Source organism: Vulpes lagopus, chromosome 24 (genome assembly GCF_018345385.1).
Source record: "Vulpes lagopus strain Blue_001 chromosome 24, ASM1834538v1, whole genome shotgun sequence".
In the NCBI taxonomy this organism is placed as follows: Eukaryota; Metazoa; Chordata; class Mammalia; order Carnivora; family Canidae; genus Vulpes; species Vulpes lagopus.
The window spans coordinates 35,011,108-35,032,900 of record NC_054847.1 but is presented as its reverse complement, the minus strand read 5'-3'; the positions used below and the strand labels follow the sequence as shown (position 1 = coordinate 35,032,900).

General features: G+C 35.9%; 1 protein-coding gene across 4 annotated transcripts in view; it reads right to left on the bottom strand.

The window, feature by feature from the left end:
- The window catches only part of SMAD4 (SMAD family member 4), a 54,393-nt gene that overhangs the window by 28,318 nt on the left and 4,282 nt on the right, over positions 1-21,793 (bottom strand). For all 4 annotated transcript variants that reach the window (XR_005985511.1, XM_041739862.1, XM_041739861.1 and 1 more), the window contains 4 exons: positions 9,445-9,823; positions 8,269-8,443; positions 7,794-7,823; positions 2,851-3,063 (listed from right to left, as the gene is read on the bottom strand). Coding sequence is in view for 3 of the 4 variants with exons in the window: in XM_041739862.1 (XP_041595796.1) it covers positions 2,851-3,063; positions 7,794-7,823; positions 8,269-8,443; positions 9,445-9,693 (667 nt within the window). In the remaining variant the exon portion in view is untranslated. The remainder of the gene's footprint in view (positions 1-2,850; positions 3,064-7,793; positions 7,824-8,268; positions 8,444-9,444; positions 9,824-21,793) is intronic.

Genomic DNA, 21,793 nt, shown 5'->3' with positions numbered 1-21,793 from the left:
ATCTAGCTCTGGACCTTTTGGATGAGGACTCCCAAAGTCCAGCCCCAATAAAATGTTGAAAACTGGAAATTCATTATTATTATCAGCACTGGTACTGGTAATCGCAAAATGCTACCGTTTGATAAAAGAAAAGCAGAGCACGCAAGTATTTTAAATGGAATGTGATGGGTAAGGCGAAGTTTAGAAAAGGTCAAGCTCTACTATTCAATCAGTAAAGCACTGCTAGTAAAAAAAAAAAAAAATTAAAAAAAGAAAGAAAGAAAAACAAAAAACAAAACCCACAACAACAAACTGTAAGTCTATTCTGAAATTTTTCATGTACTTTTAAAAACCAAAAATCAATTCCTTCCAAGAACACTAACATCTTCCTGGACTGACAAGAAATTAGATACCCTTTCTATGTAATATACCAGAAGTAAGATTTGTCTGGTTTCTATTCTACTCAAAACCATTCTAAGATATTGCTTGCTGACCTACATTTTTTTTTAGATTTTAAAAAAAATTTTAAAGTAATTTCTGCCCCCAACATGGGGCTCAAACCCACAACCCTGAGATCAAGAATCGCACGCTCCACCGACCAAGTCAGCCAGCTACCCCAACAACCTACATTTTTAAGGCTTTTTTTTTTTTAAGTGGAAAAGCTTGATTTTTTTCAAGCAAGCATGAATTGAGTCAATTATTCATCGCATTTGGAAAGCAGTGAAATTTCCTAATTGTTACAACTGGCATCACTTCAATCTTTTCTCATCTAAATGGGAGTATAGATAGAAGAAAGGAAATGACACCATAGTTCAAAGTATCAAGGAAAAGAAACATTTTTTTCCTTCCTACAAATCACATTTCCTTAAGGTGAAGATTATAAAAGTTAAAAAGATTGTTGCAATAATCTCCAAAGTATTTAATTTTAAAGATGTTTTTAGCAACCTCATTCCCTATTTATCCCAAAATTTTTCCCAAGTTTCTTTAAATGTTAATTACATTTTAACAACTATGCATGTCACAAACTTTTAGCTTACAAAAAGTGTCACTACGTAGGTGAAACGAGATTATTTTAATTTACAGATATTTAGAAAGAAACCTGAAGATATTCAAGAGCCAAGTGAACATAGACTATAAAGTAGCCCACTGTGGTTATCTGTACTGAATATTTCCGTTACACAATTCCAAGTACATAGGATGAAATGAAACAATACAACTATACCAGCTTATTTGAAATAGTCTTCCAATCCTTAGTCCAATTTCTTCTTTAATTCTATCAATACACTTTCTGAGATCTACAAGAACATTTTGCAACAAATTCTAAAAATAATCATCTATTCAATTATAAAAAATATCCAAAAAATACCAAGAAAAATTATTAGCATTTCACTCATACCATTTTTCTGGTTTTCAATGGACTTGGCTCCAGGGAATAGAACAGTTAAAGTCATTTTAGCAAGCACCAACAAAGGCATGTAAATTCAAATCTCCAGATAATATCAACAGAAGTAAGTGGCTACACTCTCACTAATCTATGCTTAGGTGGTTTTATTCTCCATCATTGACCACTCTGTCAACTATATTCTCAAACTGGTTAATAAACAGTAGACAGATAACAGAAGCACTAAGTGATTAAGAGGGTCCAGGTTCTAAAGCATGTGCTTAACCTGTATACTCCACGTAGAATATGTTGTCTATGGTGAGGCTGTCATCTCACGTAGCAAATCCAAAATACACTGAAGAGAAGAAATGAATTAAAGGGGAGATATCTGGTATACTGTACTTATAAATTCAATTAGAGAAATCAGTCCTCTATTTATTCTAAAGATCAAATTTCTCTTTTGAATATGATCTGATATTAAAGTAAATAGGATAATGCTCCCTTTGGTAGCCACTAACAAAGTATTAGTCCAGATCTAGCAACAATCCACTGCTGATGTGGGCTTAGATACAATCTCCGTAGCAACCAGGTACAAATAGCACCATACATATGCCAAGACCCTGCTCTGTAATTAGTTAAAAAAAAAAAACAAACAAAAAAGCAACTTCACTTGCCAAACAGCAAACTATGCAGCCTTTGGTAACTTTGAAAATAAACAGCAGTATCAACAGAACAGAGTCGCTATTGCCTTGATCAGGCTCCAAGAAAAGATAAATCTAATAACCCTCTGGCTCTATAATGTGGCAAAGAAAATGGCATCTCTATCATGGGAAGAATCTTTTTGAAAAAGACCTCCTGGTTAAAAAAAAAAAAAACAACACACATACACCCCCCCACCCCCACCCCAGAATTTAGCTATATTTCAAAATTGACTAAAATACTTAATATCTATCTTCAGGGATGTGTATCATAAACAACTTTGCCAGTATCCCTTTTTTAAAGTTTGTACAATGAGAGACCGAAAGGACTATTATAAAGTAATATACTGCCAGATAAAGCACAATAAAAACCCTGATTAAAGGAAAGCATACTATTCCATCTAGAGATTTTATAAACATCTTGGTCCAAAACTACTTGTTAACTACTTAAATGTTTCTCTAAAACATATCTGAAAGTGCAAGATGATTCTTACTTCTGCATGTAATAATAGGGAAATTACAAATTAGACCATTAATTTATTTTTATTTCTTTATTTAAATTCAATTTGCCATAGACCATCAATTTAAATCAGTATTATAATCAAAGTCATTACTTAAATCCCAAGTGACCGTTTTTTCCAGGACCAACTGAAAAATCTACTTAATACTTTTTTGCTATAAAAGATACCACAGTACTTTTCATTTGGACTTAGTTGGAGTTATCCTCCAAGTACATATAAATATTAAATGGGGAAGATCAACTTGTTGACTACATTTGATTCTACTACTCACTTGTGGAAGCCACAGGAATGTTGGGAAAGTTGGTGGTGCTGGTAGCATTAGACTCAGATGGAGCCAACAGAGCTGGGGTACTGTATGTCTCCGTTGAGGCACGATTACTTGGTGGATGCTGGATGGTTTGAATTGAATGCCCTTCAGTGGATAATGATGGCTGTCCCTCAAAGTCATGAACATATTCATCCTTCACCAACATACTTGGTGGAGCTATATAAAAAATTAAACACATTTTAAAATCTTCTAAGCTTTGGTTACCAGGAAAAAAAAATGTTGTAAGTAATATGACAACATCTAAAATCATTATAGTGTAAATAACTTTTAACTCAGAATTTTTTCATACTTGAAATCACTACTACTTTATCAGCAAAAACTATTTAGAAGTAGGGACCTCTGATATATTCTATCGATCAATCTGACTGACCCCTGAAATTTGAAACTAGACCATATTCCAAACCCATCCAGCAGTGGTCCTCAAGAGGTATTCCTTAGTTTTCTGATTAACCTAGAAGTAATAATCATCTTAAATACATGAGTTAGATGGAAAGCATATGGCTGGGGGAAGTGTTTATCCATGAGAAGACCAAAGTGAGATCAAGTACTTGGCTATATGTTTTTGCTAATTTCACAGTGTAGAAATATAAATGGGATCTGATAGCTATTCAATTCCAGGATTTATACTTGTCATTAAATGACATGCTTTGAAAGTGAAATGTACTGAAATGTCCCCTACTAGGTCAGAACCAGAAGCAAAAATCCTAAATGGTAAGTCAAACTGAAATTTCCCTCTGAAAATCCAAATCACATAATGATGTTTGATAAATATTTGTTGTGAAAAAATTCAATAATCAACATCTTTCACCTTAATAAGCAATCCTAAACTCAACCCAATACTACAGAACATTTTTCCTTTAACAAACTAGGGAATGGTTGCCTTTGTTTTAAGGAAAAAAAGAAAACTTAAACTGCATTGATAATGTCAACTGTTCTCTGCCCAGAACCTCCCTATTTGTTTTAGGCTATTGCTTTGCGGTATGCTTTTTATCTTTAGCCAACAATCCTTTACTGCTTTTCAACTAATACTACTCCAGAATCTTACAATTCATTGAATTCTAATACTAGATTCTCTACTTAGAACACACAATAAATAGTCCACAAAAAGACACTTTTTTCCATTAAGAATCAATACATAGGGCCCTTTACCTTTCCCTACATCAATTTTTGAAAAAACGGATTACTAAGTACCAATTCATTACATGGTCTTTTGTTTTGTTTTGTTTTTAAGTAGGCTTCATGCCCAAAGTGAAGCTTGAACTCGCAATTCTGAGATGAATAGCCACATGACGTACTAAGCCAACTAGGTCCCCCAACATGGCCTTTTTTAAAAAAATGGAGACTATTCCAAAGCAATAAGAATAATCTATTGTTCAAATTTCTACATACAATCTCTTAAAGAGGTTTTCCATGCATCGAAAGACATGAAGGGGCACCTGGGTGCAGTCGGTTGAGCACCCAACTTTTGGTTTCGGCTCAGGTCATGATCTTGGGGTGGTGAGATCAAGCCCTGTGGCCAGCTCCACATTAAACATGGAGTCTGCTTAAGAGTCTCTCACACTCTGCCCCTACCCCACCCATGCATGTACACACGTTTGCATTTTCTCTCAAATAAATAAATCTTTAAAAACAAAAACAAAAAGAAACGTAATGAAGATTTGGATATTTTTAAGACCAATGAATTCCATTCCAAAAAGTGTTTCTTTAAAAAATTCTAGGGAAACAAAAAATAATGAAAAGGATGCTGCTTAACACATCACTGTATCAGTAATAAAATTGGACCCAACGATTCATCACCAATGTTAGCCAGATTATAAAAATACAAAGAAAAAATCATTTGGGACAAAATGTAGATATTACTGTTATTTATCCGATCTTTTTTTAAAAAAATTATACCCTTCAACAAAATTCTCTAATTTTCTTCCTATAGATCCTGACATCTCCATGTACTTCCTGGACCTTTTAGGGTTTTTGGTTGTTATAGTAACAAGGATCTTTTTAACCAAGATATTGGTATTGTTAGTACAAAGGAGAAAGCTACTGATTTGAGGAAATAGTTTGTGAACTGGATGGCTCATCACTTTTGCTTTTCAGCTGACTGTTAGGCTTAAAGTACAACTGTAATGACTAAATTCTCCTTTTAAAGAGCTACGCCTCATAACCTTCTCTCGCCTAATACACTGAATAAACCTTCCCCAATGTAAGTCTGAGAGTTCTACCAACTGCAAGTGTCTTCAATTAAATAACTTAAAACATGTCCCTTAGGTAAAACTATAGGTATCAAGGATAGATATCTGCAAAATATTTTTGCCAAGAGAAAAAAAGTTGGTTACAAAACACTATTGTACACTATGATCACATGCATGTTTAAAAAATCACATTCTGTAATTTAAAAAGCAAGGTCCAGAACAAGTGCACAATATGCTTTTAATGTAAGAAAAAGAGGGAAATAATACATGTTTTTTTGCATAAAGAAACCCTGGAAGGAAACACCAGAAACTAATAAAAGTGATTACCTGAGGTAGGGGGGAATGGGGGCAGGGGTGGGAGCACTTCTTTTCACTGTATACCTTTTTATAGTATTTTGATTTATGGACCATGTATTGCCTATTCAAAAAAATAAAATTAAAAAAACATATAGTATATATTTTTTAAGTCCAGAATAACAGACACCAAACTATTAGCTATTTCTCTTTATGGACTAGCATTCAACAAATTTATTCACTGAATAAGTATTTATTGAGTACTGTTCTAGCACCTGGGACACATGAATAAACAAAAGAAAAATTTCTTTCATGGAACTTATACTCCAATATTTTTTTATTGTCTAAATATCTAATATTGAGGACACATTACTCCAGCTCCTCCTGTCTATCATGATCTTCATCTCATCAAGCATAGATAATGCCACCTTCCATGTGGGAGTATAATGAGAACAATGAAGCAATACTTGTAACTCGTATAGCTCAGTTCTGGACAAAAAGTCTGTACTTATCAAGTGTCAGCTGTTATGCTTTAACCATACATTTAGAGCAGTCATACATATAACTGTAAAATATTTTATGAGGGGTAAGAAATGTATAAGGGACAGAAAAGCTGAAGCCACTGGACTCACCCCAAGTCAGTGTTCTTATCCCCACCAGTAGGCAGAGCACAGCACTCGTCTGATGCTATTGCTGTCTTATTTACCTTGTCTTTCCTCCACTAAACTATTAGCTACCTAGCGTGGAGAAAACACACCTTACTTATCCTATCGTCCCTAGATCCTAACACAGTACCAAGCAATACATGCTCACTAAACATCTCTTAAAATGAATATGCAGACTGATGTGGTCATGGAAAGCTTCACAGAAGATACGAAACAGGCTGGAAATGATTACCCTAAGATTCCAACTCAAAAGTGAAGGAGTTATCCCATTTTCTTAACTTTTTCTTTACCTGGCTTTATATTATTACTCTGTCCAAATCTAGAAGGGGATGTGGAAAAAACCTGTTGTTTTTTAAGGAAATAAGCCACTGAAGCTGGCCTTTACAAACCACCACTAGGTGGATGTGCAAGGCTAAAACAACCCTTAGAGCTACTAAAAAGAGCCTTTCACCCCCACACACAATCTGACCAAAGATGACCAAAGATAGCTACTCATAACAGCAACATGTTAGGATAAAGGGGGAGTGTAATGAGTCTTAAAAACTGGATCTCCTCACAACCACTCCCACTAAGGAGATTCTGATATAGATATCACTAGAGTCCCCCAATCCTTAACCCCTGCTGAGCTGAATACTTTAATTCTCCAAAAGCATGGGTGGAGAATGGTGAAGATCTGAAGGGTATTTACTTTCAAAGAAAAAAGAAGACTAATATTAATGTAAATTGTAGTAAAGAGGCAAGACTTAAACCAATCTTAGAGCTACCCTTCCCAGACCACTACCACATTACCAACCCATGTTCTCAGAAACCTACTAACCAGTAACAAGTACCAAAAGGGGCTGGAGTCTTCCTCTATTATAGCGACATGGAAGAAAAGTGGACTATAAAAACAAGTAGACTTTCAAGCTCTTCCAAAATTTTGTTTAAGGTTAGATGATATTTCTGACCCACCTCTAAGATTCTGCAACAAGTACCAACCCACTGTTCCTCAAGAACAACTGCACATCTTTCTAAGATAATGGTGGTTCTTTATCAGAGTTTCTCTTCAAATTAACTGCTTACAAAAATTTTAGTTCATATTCTAAGTAATAAAACTAAAGTTTTAACAGATCTCTGTTCTCAAATATTACACTAAAAAACACCACCCCTCATTGATTTCATTTCCGTACCTCAAAACATGCTCCTTTTTAAAAGAGAATTAAATTAGATAATCTATGAAAGTTAAAAGTAGCCTTGTTTCATTTACTCAAAAATGTAACAAGAAAAAAATATTAACATATGTAGTTTTAAATCAAGCTGAAAATTATCTATCATTCATAAAAAATAGGGAGAAACAAAAATTAGAATATTAGTATTTCTTAAAGGACATGCTATACATGACTCCAAATTACCAAACATTATAGGTATTTATATTCATTTATATTGGCTCTGTAAGATTTTCTTCCAAAATGATCAGTTTTTATCAATTCAAAAAATATTCTTTCTTCATATGTTTTATATTCCCCTATCATATTTTTTAGGTCACTCCAGGGCATAAATGGTAGTTCAATAAACCACCAGACTACTTAAATTCAGTTTTAAATACTAATGTGTGCTCCCAAAGAACTGGATTTCCAAAGCAGTAAGTATTTTTCTTGTAAATGTTACCAGCATCCATACAAACTAATTTTAGGTCAATAAAAAATAGAGGGAACAGGATAAAGAAGACAGAGAAAGTTACAAGAAACAGATTACCTACCATTACTCTGCAGTGTTAATCCTGAGAGATCTTAATTTTTTAAAAGGGAAAAGAAAATGAAACATTAATCATTACCATGAAAATATTTTCCACTGTATTTAAAATTACAAAGTATAAATTTAACCCAGAGATTCAACACTTCACAAACCATTTCAACTCAAGAGTAGTAGTGTAAATGCTATCTGACGATACATAAACTATTCAAATTCTATAATGCCTTCCACCTTATTTTTCAAAACCAATATTCTAGATGAGCAGAACATGAACTATAGTGTATACTTAGTTCTAGCAGTCAAAATACAAGTCTATTCTAAAGTTTAAATTTAAATATTTATATTTCATTAAAAATATCTGATTCTTAACCTTAGCTGAAGTCCTGGCTCTATCCAAATTTATAATTTGGCATAGAAAAATTAAAACAGTATCAAGAACTTTTCCCTTCATGCATCTGAAGATAAAAGCAAAGTCTACTTACCAATTCCAGGTGATACAACTCGTTCATAGTGATATGGATTCACACAGACACTATCACATTTTAAGTCAAATGCATACTGACAATATTTAACATGTTTGAGTTCATTTTTATGAAGATCAGGCCACCTCCAGAGACGAGCATAGATCACATGAGGAAATCCTTTCCGACCAGCCACCTAAGAAATATAAATGATCACTTATATATATTTTTTAAGATTTTATTTATTTATTCATGAGACACAAAGGGGGGGCGGGCAGAGGCACAAACAGGCAGAGAGAGAAGCAGGCTTTATGCAGGAAGCCTGAGATGGGACTTGATCCTGGGTCTCCAGGATCAGGCCCTGGCTGAAGGCGGCGCTAAACTGCTGAGCCATCCAGACTGCCCTAAATGATCATTTATTGATCATCAGTTATACATCACACATTGAACAAGGCATTTTACATATGTTCTCATTTAATTTTTACAATCCTACAAAATCAGTATTATAATCTCTATCATAAAGGAGAAACATTTATGAACAAAGGTATTTTTCAAGACCTGTGCTTGGGTTTTTAAAATGCAAAAAAAATGAGTTGTTGAAGTAATCATTCTTAAAAACCTTGAAACAAAGTGTTTAAATCTAATGACTTAATATTTCTGTATGTTTCTTTAAAAATATTCAGCACAGGAGATACGTGTAGTGCTATAAAAAATGTAATCAATGAAAATGAAAATTTTAAAACTTTTATAAAATATAAGCCTTTTAACTCTGAGTTTTAAAGAAATGCTTACATTCTTTTAGAGTCTTTTTCATATAAAAGTACCAAACCTACAATATCAGATTTCTAAACTATAAAAGGACCAAGTATAACTCAGTTTTTTAAATGTACATAAAATACGCTCAAAAAGAAAAAAAGCTGAAAAGATGAATACCAAAGTGCTAAAAGGCAGGGGTTTCTTCTGCTTTTTTATTTTCCAAATTTTCTACATGGAATTTTTTTCTTAGAACGCTAAAAAACTTTTTAAGATATATCTTTATTATTACATTCCCATAATGCATATTGGTATAGTACCTGATGTACAGTATCTGAAGAGATGGAACAAATATTAAATTATCCAATAGTAACTTTAAAGGAAGCAAGAATTTTTTAATCTGCCACTACAAAAGATAGAGAAAAACTCTCGAACAGGACTAACCTGAAGCCTCCCATCCAATGTTCTCTGTATGGTAACACATTTGCTAGGATGAGCTCCATTTGTAGTTATAGCTGTTATTAAAGAATCCAATTCATCCTTTTTCTCCTTCAGCTTCTTTACCAAACTTTCAATTGCTCTTTTTGCAAATGTTTCACTCTCTCCACCTTGTCTATGGCACATCAAACTATGTACAATGCTCAGACAGGCATCATTACTTGTTGGTGTATTTGTAATAGACATATTGTCCATTTGTTAAAGTTATTTCTTTTAAATCAAATATGTCTCCAATTTCCGGAGAAATTTTGATCTTTTCGAGGCAGTGAAAAACAATGGCTAGCGTTCCAAGGAAAATTATTAGGCATGTGGTACTCAGGATAACCTAAAAAAAAGAGACATAGACATTAAAACACATTTCACAAAGTAAATTCAACTACTTGGGAAAAGATGGAATTGCTCCAGTTAAGTCAAAGACTCAGTCAGAGCACCGAATTTAAATCTGGTGCTTAGCTTTTTAAATGTTACTGTTTTTGACATTCCAAAAAATTATTAAAGTTAGTCTTGTTATTATAAGGGCACGCTCAATCAAGTCCTGTCACTAGTCACTCTAAAGTTAAATCTTAGCAAAACTTTAAAAACGATTACTAATGAAGATCAGTGCTTTAAAAATATGCTTAACAGCTAATTAAACCTAAAAGTCCACCATTAATACACATGAAAAATTTAATATCACCTGTTACAAAATGCTGTTTATAAGTTAAAAAACACCCATCTTTCTAAAGAGACCAATGAAAGAATAAAAAGATGAATACAAATTTTTAAATGGGCAAAGTATTTTAATAGCCATTTCTCTGAAGAATGGCCAATAAGTATATGAAAGATGCTCAAACATCACTAGTCATTAGGGAAATGCAAATCAAAACCACAAGGAGATAAATCAAATTAATCAATTAAATCAAAAGGGCAGACAACATGGGTATTCGCGAGGAAGCGGAGAAATGGAGCCCTCATCCACTGCTGGTGGGACTGCAAAATGAAATTCCCCAAAATGTTAAACACAGAGTTACTATATGACCTAGGAATTCCACTCCTAGCAATTCTACCCAAGATTACTGAAAATTCATGTCCACACAGAAACAGGTACATAACTGTTCACGGCAGTACCATTCCTAACAGCCAGAAGGTACAGTACAAACGCCACTAACTGAGGACTAGACAAATGAGTATATCCACAAAACATAATATTATTCGGTCATAAAAAAGAATGAAGTACTAATATATGCTACAACATGGATGAACCTTGAAAACATGCTAAGGGGAAAAAAGCCAGTCACAATGGGGCACCTGGGTGGCTCCGCGGGGTAAGTGTCTGCCTTCAGCTCAGGTCATGAACTTGGGGCCCTGGATCTAGCCCCGCATCAGGCTCCCTGCTCAGCAAGGAGTCCACTTCTCCCTCTCCCTTTCCCTCTGCCTCCTCCCTTCTCCTCAGGCTCTGTCTCTTTGTCCTCTAATACAATCTTTAAAAAGGAAAAAAAAAAAAAGTCAGTCAGAAAAGGCCACATATTGTATAATCCCATTTATAAGAAATATCAGTACAGGCAAAGGCATACAAAGAAAAAGCAGATCAGTGTTTGCCAGAGGCTAGGGGGAAGGAAAACAAGAAGCGACAGCTAAAAGGTATGGAGTTTCTTTTGGGGGTAATGAAATGTTCTAAAATTGATGGTGGTGATGGTTGCACAACTCTGCCACTATAGTGAAAAACATTTATATGCTTTAAAAGAGTGAATTTTAAAGTATGTGAAGTATATATTAATAAAGTTAATATTAAAATAGGAGGCCACTGAATTCCTTAGAAGATTTTACCTGTAAAAGCAGTAAGGTAAATTATTTTCAAAACAAATCAAAATATAGAAAATGAATATTAATAAAGAATCCATTCAATATGTTCAAAACTAAAGTAACTTATCTCACCTTAAGATCACACATGGAACAAGAAAAGGTCTTCAGCCTAAGAATAAATGAGATAAAGCAGGAGTGGAGGCTATACTATATGCTGAATTGGTTTTTTGTTTGTTGAGGATACTGTATTCCATACTTATTCTTTTATTTTCTTTTGCTATTTACTTGAATCATTAAAAATCTATCCCCCCCTGGGGTGCCTGGCTAGCCTAGTAGGTAGAGCAAGCCACTCTTGATCTCGGGGTTGTAGGTTCAAGCCCCACACTGGGCACAGAGCTTACTAAAAAACTGAAAAACAAAAACCTAACTCATCAGTCTCTACCAAAGCCTCTTCTGATGACCTTTACTTGTGAAGCATTAATTCCACTCAACCACCCGGGATTGGAAAGTAAAACATCCAGTCTCATTTTATCCTAGTTGTCCTTTGAAACACAGCCTAAATGTCTCTTTTCTACACCCCCAATCCAGAAGAACTTTCCTGGTGTGTTTACTGTGTATTCTCTGGTAATTGATCCCCTCCCTCAAATTTAAAACACACCCCAATTACAGCTCAATGCATCATATTACAGTTATTTGATTATGTACTTGTCTCATGCTCTGTTGCCACAAATCTAGAAGTTCAAGGAAACAGTAAAACTTTCCCACCTTACAAATTCCCAGCACCATGCATAGTTCCTGACACATACAAGGCAAACACGGATTGACTATAGGTTTTTTATTCTGCGGCATTTCCTTGCAACAAATTTTAAATAATACACATATTTTTGTTGAATTCATTTCTAATACTACTTTCCAAAAGATTTACTAATTCAAAATGTAATTACAGTGGTTGAGTGTTAACTACTTCACCACACTCAGATGATACCATCCCTAAAACTTAAGGTATTTGGGGGCCTAAGGTATCTTAGAAACTGTCTTAATTGCACACTTCTTTGAAAACTGATAAAAATGTCCTCACTTAAATACCACATTCTTGACTTTATGCTGTTGTACTCCCACGACTACAAGTGCCTGAAACATAAAGTTCCCTGCATAAAAAATAATACCAACAGAGGTATATATAGGTGTTTCCCTACATTAAATAGCTCTAGGTAATAATTTTCTAAGAGTGGTATGCAATGACTGGAACTCTTGGGTGACTCAGTCGGAGAGGCATCTGACTTCAGCTCAGGTCATGATTTCGGGGTCCCGGAATCAAGCTCACAGTCCTCACAGTCAGGTTACCCAATCAATGGAGAGTCGGCTTCTCCCTCTCCTTCTGTTCATGCTGTACCCACCCCCTCAAATAAATAAAATCTCAAAAAAGAATGGAATGCAATGATAGATAAAAGTACTAGAATGGTATAAATAAATCCGTAAGTTCTGATTAAAACTCTAGCAGTATGACAGGCCACCTTAGTATGTATTTCAATTCTCTCTGTAAAATGAAAGATCTGCCTTGCCAACTTTACAGATTCTCTATGGTAGTAATCAAACGCAACACTGTACATAAAAGCAATCTGGGAACCATAAATTGACCAACTCAACAAACACTGTATCTACTAATATGTGCAAAGCAGTCTGATACAAAAAACAAGTAGCACATAATCAGAAAGTGGTTCTCAACTCTATCAGACAAACATCCCATTTTTGTAGCAAGTAATTTATATCATCCCCTCTTAGCCATCCTGAAACAAAGTTCTAACATAATTACACATATTTAAAAATTTAATGATGCCTTAGTTGTAATATAATGGAGAAAAAGATTAATATATAATAAAGTGTGTATTTCAACAAAAATGCTCAGGCCTTGATCTTAGGGTTGTGAGTTCAAGCCCCCACATTGGGCTCCATACTGCGCATGGAGCCTACTTAAAAAAAAGTTACTCAGGCATGATACTTGCACTTGTATTCAGGATCATCATAATTATGACAGCATAATTATGACGAATTCAGATCTTCCAGGACAGGTGTGTTCTTTTGGCAACTCAAATAGCACAATGGAACTGCAGATGGTGACATGGATTTCCCCAAATGGTGAATTCTTGATAAAGTTCCAAACAAAAAATGTCAACTTAAGAATTAAGAGAAACTTAATTCCTGAAAAAAATGAGTATATATTAAGATGAAATTAGATGATAGCTAATTGTATGTTTTCCTCCTACATGAATTTCTGGGGCATGTGGAAGTGTTTATGCGATGCATGATAATTCTTCACAGTCCCTCACTATAGGATGGCATCCCTGCACCTATCTACCAAAGCTCCTCTAATTTCTACAACTTCCCTAAAAGTACGGTACTTACTCCATTGCAAACCACTAATCTAGAAGATACAAACTTATTATGACACCAGAGGTAGGTATTAAAGTGATCCAGGACTATATCAATGAGAAAGCATGGGAAGTCAGAGGTAAGATTACCACGATGTATCAGTCAGGCTAGGCTAGGCTTCACTGCAGCAACAACCAAACCCAAAAATAACAGCTTAAAGCAAAGGTCGATTTCATACATAAGGTAAACTCTACGTCTGTCACAGATATACAGATCACTGCCAACTATCATCTTTCAGGAATTAGGCTAACAAAGGCTCCATCACCTCACAGTCCTCAAATGGCAAGGGAAAAGACAGGATAACTCCCGCACTGTCTTTTAAAGTCTATCGCTTCTGCTCACATTTGATTGGCCAATGTCATATCGCCATGCCAGTAGTTGTCAACTAGGAAAACTGTCCCTCAGGGGACTTTTGGCAATATCTGAAGACATTTTTAATAGTCACAACTGAAATGGAGAGGTGGAAAGCAGAGAACTACAGGTGTCAAGTGGGTAAAAGCTAGAGCTGCTGCTAAACATCCTGCAATGCACAGGACAGCACCCCACAACAAAAATTTAGCCAGCCCAAAATGTCAATAGTGCTGAAGCTGAGATCCCCTGAGCCACGCCTAATTTCAATGTGAGGGAGGGAGATGGAGAAGTGCAGTACTACCATGTGCCAGAAGAGAACCATCAGAATACTGGTGGAATAGTATTAATAACTGCCACATTATATGAATATGTGAATAAGAATTTGCCAGGCTGAAGGAAAATCAGGAAAAGCAGTGGGGTAAGAGTACAGATGTTTTGTCTAGAGTAGGTTCATCATAGGAAAAAGCAAGGAATAAGGGCATTGGATTTGCATTAGAAAGAAAACTATAAGGAAAGCGTGGAGAATAGCTTTGGAAAGAGAAACAAAACTTGTTAGGAGACAGTGATCAAAAAAGTAATAGGGCCTAGATTAGGGGTATGGGCAATGGAAACAAAGAAGGAACCAGTATTTCTAGGTAGGATAGATTTTTTTAATCAACTAAGTATCGAGGTGAAAAGAAAGAACGGGGCAGCCCAGATGGCTCAGCGCCGCCTTCAGCCCAGGGCCTGATCCTAGGAACCTGGGACTGAGTCCCACATCGGGCTCCCTGCATGGAGCCTGCCTCCCTCTGCCTGTGTATCTGCCTCTGTGTGTGTGTGTGTGTCTCATGAAGAAATAAATAAAATCTTTAAAAAAAAAAAAAAAAGGAGGGAATAGTCAAGAAAACCTATTTCCTAGTTAAGGAAATGATGAAGAAAAATAAAAGATTTCAAAAGTAACAAACCAAGTCACTCTTGGTTCTCTTGGTTTCCACTCAGGCTGTGATCTCAGGATTGCAATGGAGCCACATGTAGGGCTTTGCTCTCAGCAAGGAGTCTGCTTGGGGACTCTCTCTTCCTCTCTGTCCTTCCCCCCAGCATGCATGTGCACATGCTCTCTCAAGAGAGGGAGGGAAAGAACAAACAATCAAACTAACTCTCTAAAATTGAAAATGTTGAGTGTTGGCTTGAGAGGTTCTCATGGGGATTCATAAACTTTAATTAACGAACGTTGACATTAATTTCTCAGATGTCTGTTTACTTTTGAATTATCAGAAATATTATATATGTAAAACATACAACTATATTTTCTAGAAGTTATAGGTATTTGATCAAATCAATAAGCTACTTAATAGAAGTACGAGATAAGTGTTTATGTTTAACAAGAAAAAAAAAAAAAAACCTGGTCTGATGAAATATCACTAGAAAGAAATTCTAAGTACAGACTTACAAGCAGAAAACATATAAAGGTGTCCAGGCTTAGTTTAACTGCCTATAGCAGAAGTCACAGCCTAGATTCTAAACAGAGGAAAGTTTGAAAATTGGGGTTCCTTAAAACTGAAGGTAACTGGAGATGCATTCCCAAGAGGATAAAGGATTATGTGCACAGATATTAATGATTATAAAATCTGAGATGCAATGATACAATCAAACAAAAAAAGGATGTTTTTGTGTTAACTTTCAAGATGAACTACAAGGGACAAATTTAGACATATGCTGCTTCTTCACCTATAGGTCTTGTCATAAATGTCATATTGGTGTTACCAGGCTTCACCTTAAATAATCTTATTTTATTTTATTTTATTTTATTTTTTATTTTTTTTTTTTTAATAATCTTATTTTAAAACCAACTTTATAACTAGACTTACTCTGGGGGTAATTTTGTAACATATAAGAATATCAAAATAGCATCATATACACCCAACACTAATAGGATACTGTATACGTCAACTATACCTCAACTAAAAAAGAAGTTTGCTGGGGTGCCTGGGTGGCTGAGTCGGTTAAGCGTCTGCCTTTGGCCCAGGTCACGATCCTAGGGTCCCTGTGTCAAGGCTCCCTGCTCAGCTGGGAGTCTGCTTCTCCCACTCCCTCTGCCGCTCCCCCTGCTTATACTCTCTTGCTCTCTCTCAAATAAATAAATGAAAAAAAAAAGCTTGCTTCAATGGGGACTTAACTCCTCTGCATTTCTGGGTTGCGTCATCTGGCCCCTTTGGTTGCTGTACCAGAAATGAGATCCCATGCCCTACCACACAGCATCTCATCCAGGTCCCAAGGAGGGAGAGGGGCCAGAACTCAGAGGGGTGACTGGTCAGTCTGGCTGTGCAGCAGGCCCAATGACTAGTCACCTCCAGGTGGTAAAGCCATGCAGTCACAAACAGAAGAGGAAGATGAGAGCAGCAACTAAAACAGAAAAAACTGCTAATGATCTGGGAGGCGAGAGCATTAAGAGAGTCTCAGAAGGAGCAGAAGATGTGCCTGATCTGAGTATTTCATATCAGAGTTTCAAATACAGTTATTGATAGGGTGTTACAGGCTGAAATGTCCCCTGAACCTCACCAAAATTGATATGTTGAAGCTCTAATCCTCAGTAGCCTTTCAGAATGTGATTATATTTGGAGACAAAGCTTTAAAGAGGTTAATTTAAATGAGATGATTAGGGTGGGCCCTGATCTAACATGAGTGGTGTCCTTACAAGAAGAAATCAGGACACAGACATATACAGAGAGAAGACCATTTGAAGGTCTCTATCACAAGGTAGAGGATAGAGCCATCTGCAAGCCAAGGAGATAAACCACAGAAGAAATCAACCCTGCTGACACTCTGATCTTGGTCTTCCAGCTTCCAGAACTGTGAGAAAATAAGTTTCTGTTATTTAAGCAACAAACAAAACAAAACAAAAAGCCCCATAATTTTTCTGGATTCATAAATTAGAGGTTGCTTAAAAGGAGAATCAACAAAGTCATCTAAGTAACACCTGCTTTTTGTCTTCTAAGGAAAATCTCCCCATCCTGAGACGCGCGGGTGGCTCAGTGGTTGAGTGTCTGCCTTCGACTCAGGGCATGATCCCAGGATCTGGGATTGAATCCTGCAACGGGCTCCCTGCAGGGAGCCTGCTTCTCCCTCTGCCTGTGTCTCTGCCTCTCTCTGTGTGTCTCTCATGAATAAATAAATAAAATCTTTAAAAAAAAAAAAAAAAAAGGAAAATCTCCCCATCCAGGTAGTGAGACAATCCCCAGCTTAACAAGAGTCACCTCCCAGCTACAGCAGTTGTTTGAAAGATGGTACTGGACCCAAGTCCAGTCAATGACACAGCTCCAGGACAGCTCTGCTGGAATTACAGAGGGGAAAAAAAAAAATCTCTCTCTGCTGGACTTGACACTGGGAGTAGCGTGGAGCTGACCTGAGACTTAAACTAACAGAAAGGAAAGCAAAGCCAAGTCAAAGAGTCCTGATGATACTGGCTGGTTGTGACCCAGGATCCAGCACTCTGATGCCAGCTCTATTTCCAGATCAAGCCAATGAATTCCTCTTTTGACAAGAGTTAGACTGCCACATGTTTCCCAGTATATAATCAATGGACAAAAATTAACATTCTCAGAAATAACAGTGATATAATACAAACCACATAAAAATTGGAACCAATCAATAGTCAATAATACAGATAATTAGTTACTTTAAAATAGCAGTTGTCAAATTATCTAATTCAGGTCTCCTAATTTACATTCTTAATTACTGAGAATTCCAAATAGCTTTTATGTTCTAAAATCTAAAAGATGTTTAAATATGTATTTTATTAAATTAATTTAAAATAATAATGTGTTAATATAATTAATGTTTTATGAAAAAATAATTACTTTCCAAAACAAACAAAAATATCAGTATTCAGAGCGGCATTGTTTTCCATTTTTGCTAATTTCTTTAATGCATGACTTAAAAGAAGACAGCTGGATTCTCATATTTGCTTCTGCATTCAATCTGTTGTGATATGTTGTGTCAGTTAAAGTACATGAAGGACACGTGCCTCATATACATACATACTAGGAAAAGAGAGGAATATTTTAATAGCTTTTTTAGATAATAAGAGTTATTCATCTTTTATTCAACACCAAAATGCAACAACTGGCAATCTTTAAAGGTTAGCTGCAACGTGGAATCTGAAACTGCTATCAATGAACTTCTTGGCTGTTATATAAAGATCCAAGGGTGTATACTGTACTTTGAATGGATGATTTTGTAACATCATGCACTGACCACTGAAAAATACTGGTTCAATGAATTATACAGATCTTCCAAATGCTGACACATTTCCTTACACAATATATGTTTTTTAAAAATCACATTAATATCACCACCAATCTCATCAGAAAAGTCTTTAAGTATAATGCATTTGGCAAGCCCATGTGGCAGACGCAAATTTTCAAATCTAAAATTTTCACTTGAAAAATCAGATTTTATCACTGGCAACAACTAGTTATTCTCCTTGAGTGTCAGGCCCACTCTACTAATTTTCAAGGAAATGCCTGCCAAATATCCAAGTCTGAGAAACTACGGCTCATCTATCAATCGTTCTCTTATGTAAAAATAAGAGTGGTATTTCATTAAAAAAAGCAGCTAATTTACCTTGCAGTTCAACCAACCACACAAGGACTATTCCTAGAGATGAACCTTGTACTTGGATGTGCAGAAGAACTACTTTATGCACACTTCCATTTAATCACACTGAATATTAAAAAAGATATGCACTCCACGGTAGAGATTTTTAAAATAAAACTTTTTACTGCTTCACCAAGGATATTCTTAAGTGAAACATTTTTTCCAATGGTTAGTATGTGTTTAGCTGTGAATAACACAGTAAAGATTCATACCGTTTGATGCCACTACCTTGATTCATGCTAAGGTGCCAATGGTTTACCACCCAACACTGGTTCTTCACTATCAGAGCAGATGTCAACACAGAAAAACAGCAAGTAACATGTTTTATTATGAAAATAATCTTGACTTCAAGAACTTCTTAAAAGAAAGGGTCACCGGAACCCCAGGAATCTGTGGACTACACTTTGGGAAACACTATTTTTTATTTATTTTTTAAAAGAATTTATTTATTTATTCATGAGAGGGAGAGAGGGAGGCAGAGACACAGACAGAGGGAGAAGCAGACTTCCCACTGAGCAGGGAGCCCTGACGTGGGGCTGGATCCCAGGACTCCAGGATCACAACCTGAGTAGAAAGAAGGCAGCTGCTTAATCATCTGAGCCGTGCAAGTGCCCCATGGGAAACACTATCTCAAAGATTGAAAATTAAGGTGTGGGGATCCCTGGGTGGCTCAGTGGTTTGGCGCCTGCCTTTGGCCTAGGGCGCGATCCTGGAGTCCCGGGATGGAGTCCCGTGTCGGGCTCCCTGCATGGAACCTGCTTATCCCTCTGCCTGTGTCTCTGCCTCTTTCTCTATCATAAATAAAAAATAAAAATAAAAAAAAGAAAATTAAGGTGAATTTTAATAACTGATAACTGAAAAATAAGTGTCATACAACCTCTGAAATGAAGGAAACTATCAATTCATCTAGCTTATTCTTTCGAAAGAGGTATTTCAGAATCCCCTGAAGATTAGCCCAGCCCTACTAACTGTATATCAAGAGTAGGGGCCTATCTTTAAAAAAGGCATTCTAGGAGTATGAGGGGCTGTCAGTTTTACAAAGCACTGATATAGTCTATGCTAGTCTACATCTCACTTTACAAATTACCAAAAGATAGTAAAATAAATGACAATATCATGAATATATGCAATTGATTAAAAGACTAATTGCATAGAAGTCATGTCATTTTTCTTTACTATTAAACTAGCTGCTTAATTTGAGCATCTATACACATAAAATTCTTCCTTTACTTTAGTGGGGCATATCTCTGACACTGATGTAGTGCATTTATGTACAATGATACCAGGTTTTATCTTACCCCATTAAGTACTACTTCTGGTCATCCCCTCATCAGATGATTGAATTATTACAATAACTAGTGTCTGCTGATATGCTCTAGAATTCACTAGCAAATATTACTGATAAATATCCTTAAGTTTTACATTTAGAAATACTTTTTGACCTGAAAAATATCTAAATTCATCCACACTGAAATAAATAATACCTTACTACAAAAGACAAATATTCAGTAACAGGGCGTTAAAAAAAATAATAATAAGTGATATGCATTCCAAACATGCAACCTGGGGTTTGATGGATTTTAAGTAAATTACTCCAGTGCACCAATGACTGGAAAATAAAGCCTGTCCCCTATTAAAACAAAGCAATATGGATAAAATATCCAAAGCCTTTAAAATCAGGAAGTACTTTAAAAATAACAATAATAAAGATTCCTGTGCCTCCTCCATTCAATTCCCATTCTGAATGTGTGTGTTGGAATGAAATGTGGGAAAAGAAAAATTAAAAAAAAAGAAAAAAAGCAAATCAAAACTCTTCTAGAGATGGAGATACAACTACTCTTCAACCAGCACTTGGGAACTACTTCAGCTGATGTAAATGGAAAACTGAATATGTCCTCCTTAGATGATTTCCAAAGAAATGCTAACTAGTTGGGCTTGCTGAGCAACAGCTCACAAGGGGTAAGTTAACTCCTGACACCAAAAGCTAAATGCAACTTGCCTCTCAGGAACCAGTGAAGTGACCAGTTAACTGGTGCCTAGAAAATTTTATGGTTTCCAAGCAGATTAACTCCCTTTGAAGACCAAAGACTCCACTGGGAGTTTAGATGCTAATTTTGACACTTAAAGTCCTAAGTCTCTAAAAGGAGCCCAAGTAAACTTTTTAGAATACTTTTAAAAAAACAAAAACAAAAACAAAAAGATCAACTTTCTATTTAGAATAGTAATGCTATACCAACTTATCATGGGAAATACAAGTCCCTAAAACCTGCTACCAGACATTTCAAATGAATTGAAAAAAATGAACAAAGGAGAAAAGAAGGGAAAGAGGAACAAATGAAGATGAAGGGACAAACAATGAAGCAAGACAAATGTGGCAATGCCTTCAGGAGACCCACTAAGTTAGATGTGAGATGACTACACAGTACATATGTACATCATTGTATAAAACGATGTAAAGCCAACACAAGAGAAATAGTTCAAAATATAAAGTTACAGGACCCCAATAGCTAAACCACCTTCAATTCTGATCTTGCTGCATCCCAGGCCCACTGAATCACAATTTCCGGAGGTGGGATCCAGCCACCAGATTTTGCAAAGCTTCCCAGAAGAATTCAAAATGCAGCCAAGGTTGAGAACTACTGTCCTCAACCTTGGGAGTAAAAAAGTAATAAAAAGATGAATTCCGGGGACTCCTGGGTGGCTCAGCGACTGAGTGACTGCCTTTGGCTCAGCTCATGATTCCGGGATCCTGGGACAGAGTCCCTTCGGGCTCCCTGCAGGGAGCCTGCTTCTCCCTCTGCCTGTGTCTCTGCCCCTCTCTTTCTCATGAATAAATAAATAAAAATCTTAAAAAAAAAAAAAAAGATGAATCCCACACAGGTACAAGTTTCCCAAAGTGCAAACAATTTTCATTTAAAATGTAAATAGTGTCTTTGAACTTAAATATATTTACAATTATCACCAACTTTAAGATGTTGTAATAGACAGTCTTTACAATCCATCTCTGGTAGCTATCTATCTGACCTACGATATAATTTGCGGTAGCAAATAATCAAGACTTAAATTGTTAAGATTCTGACCACTTACCACCTTAGTT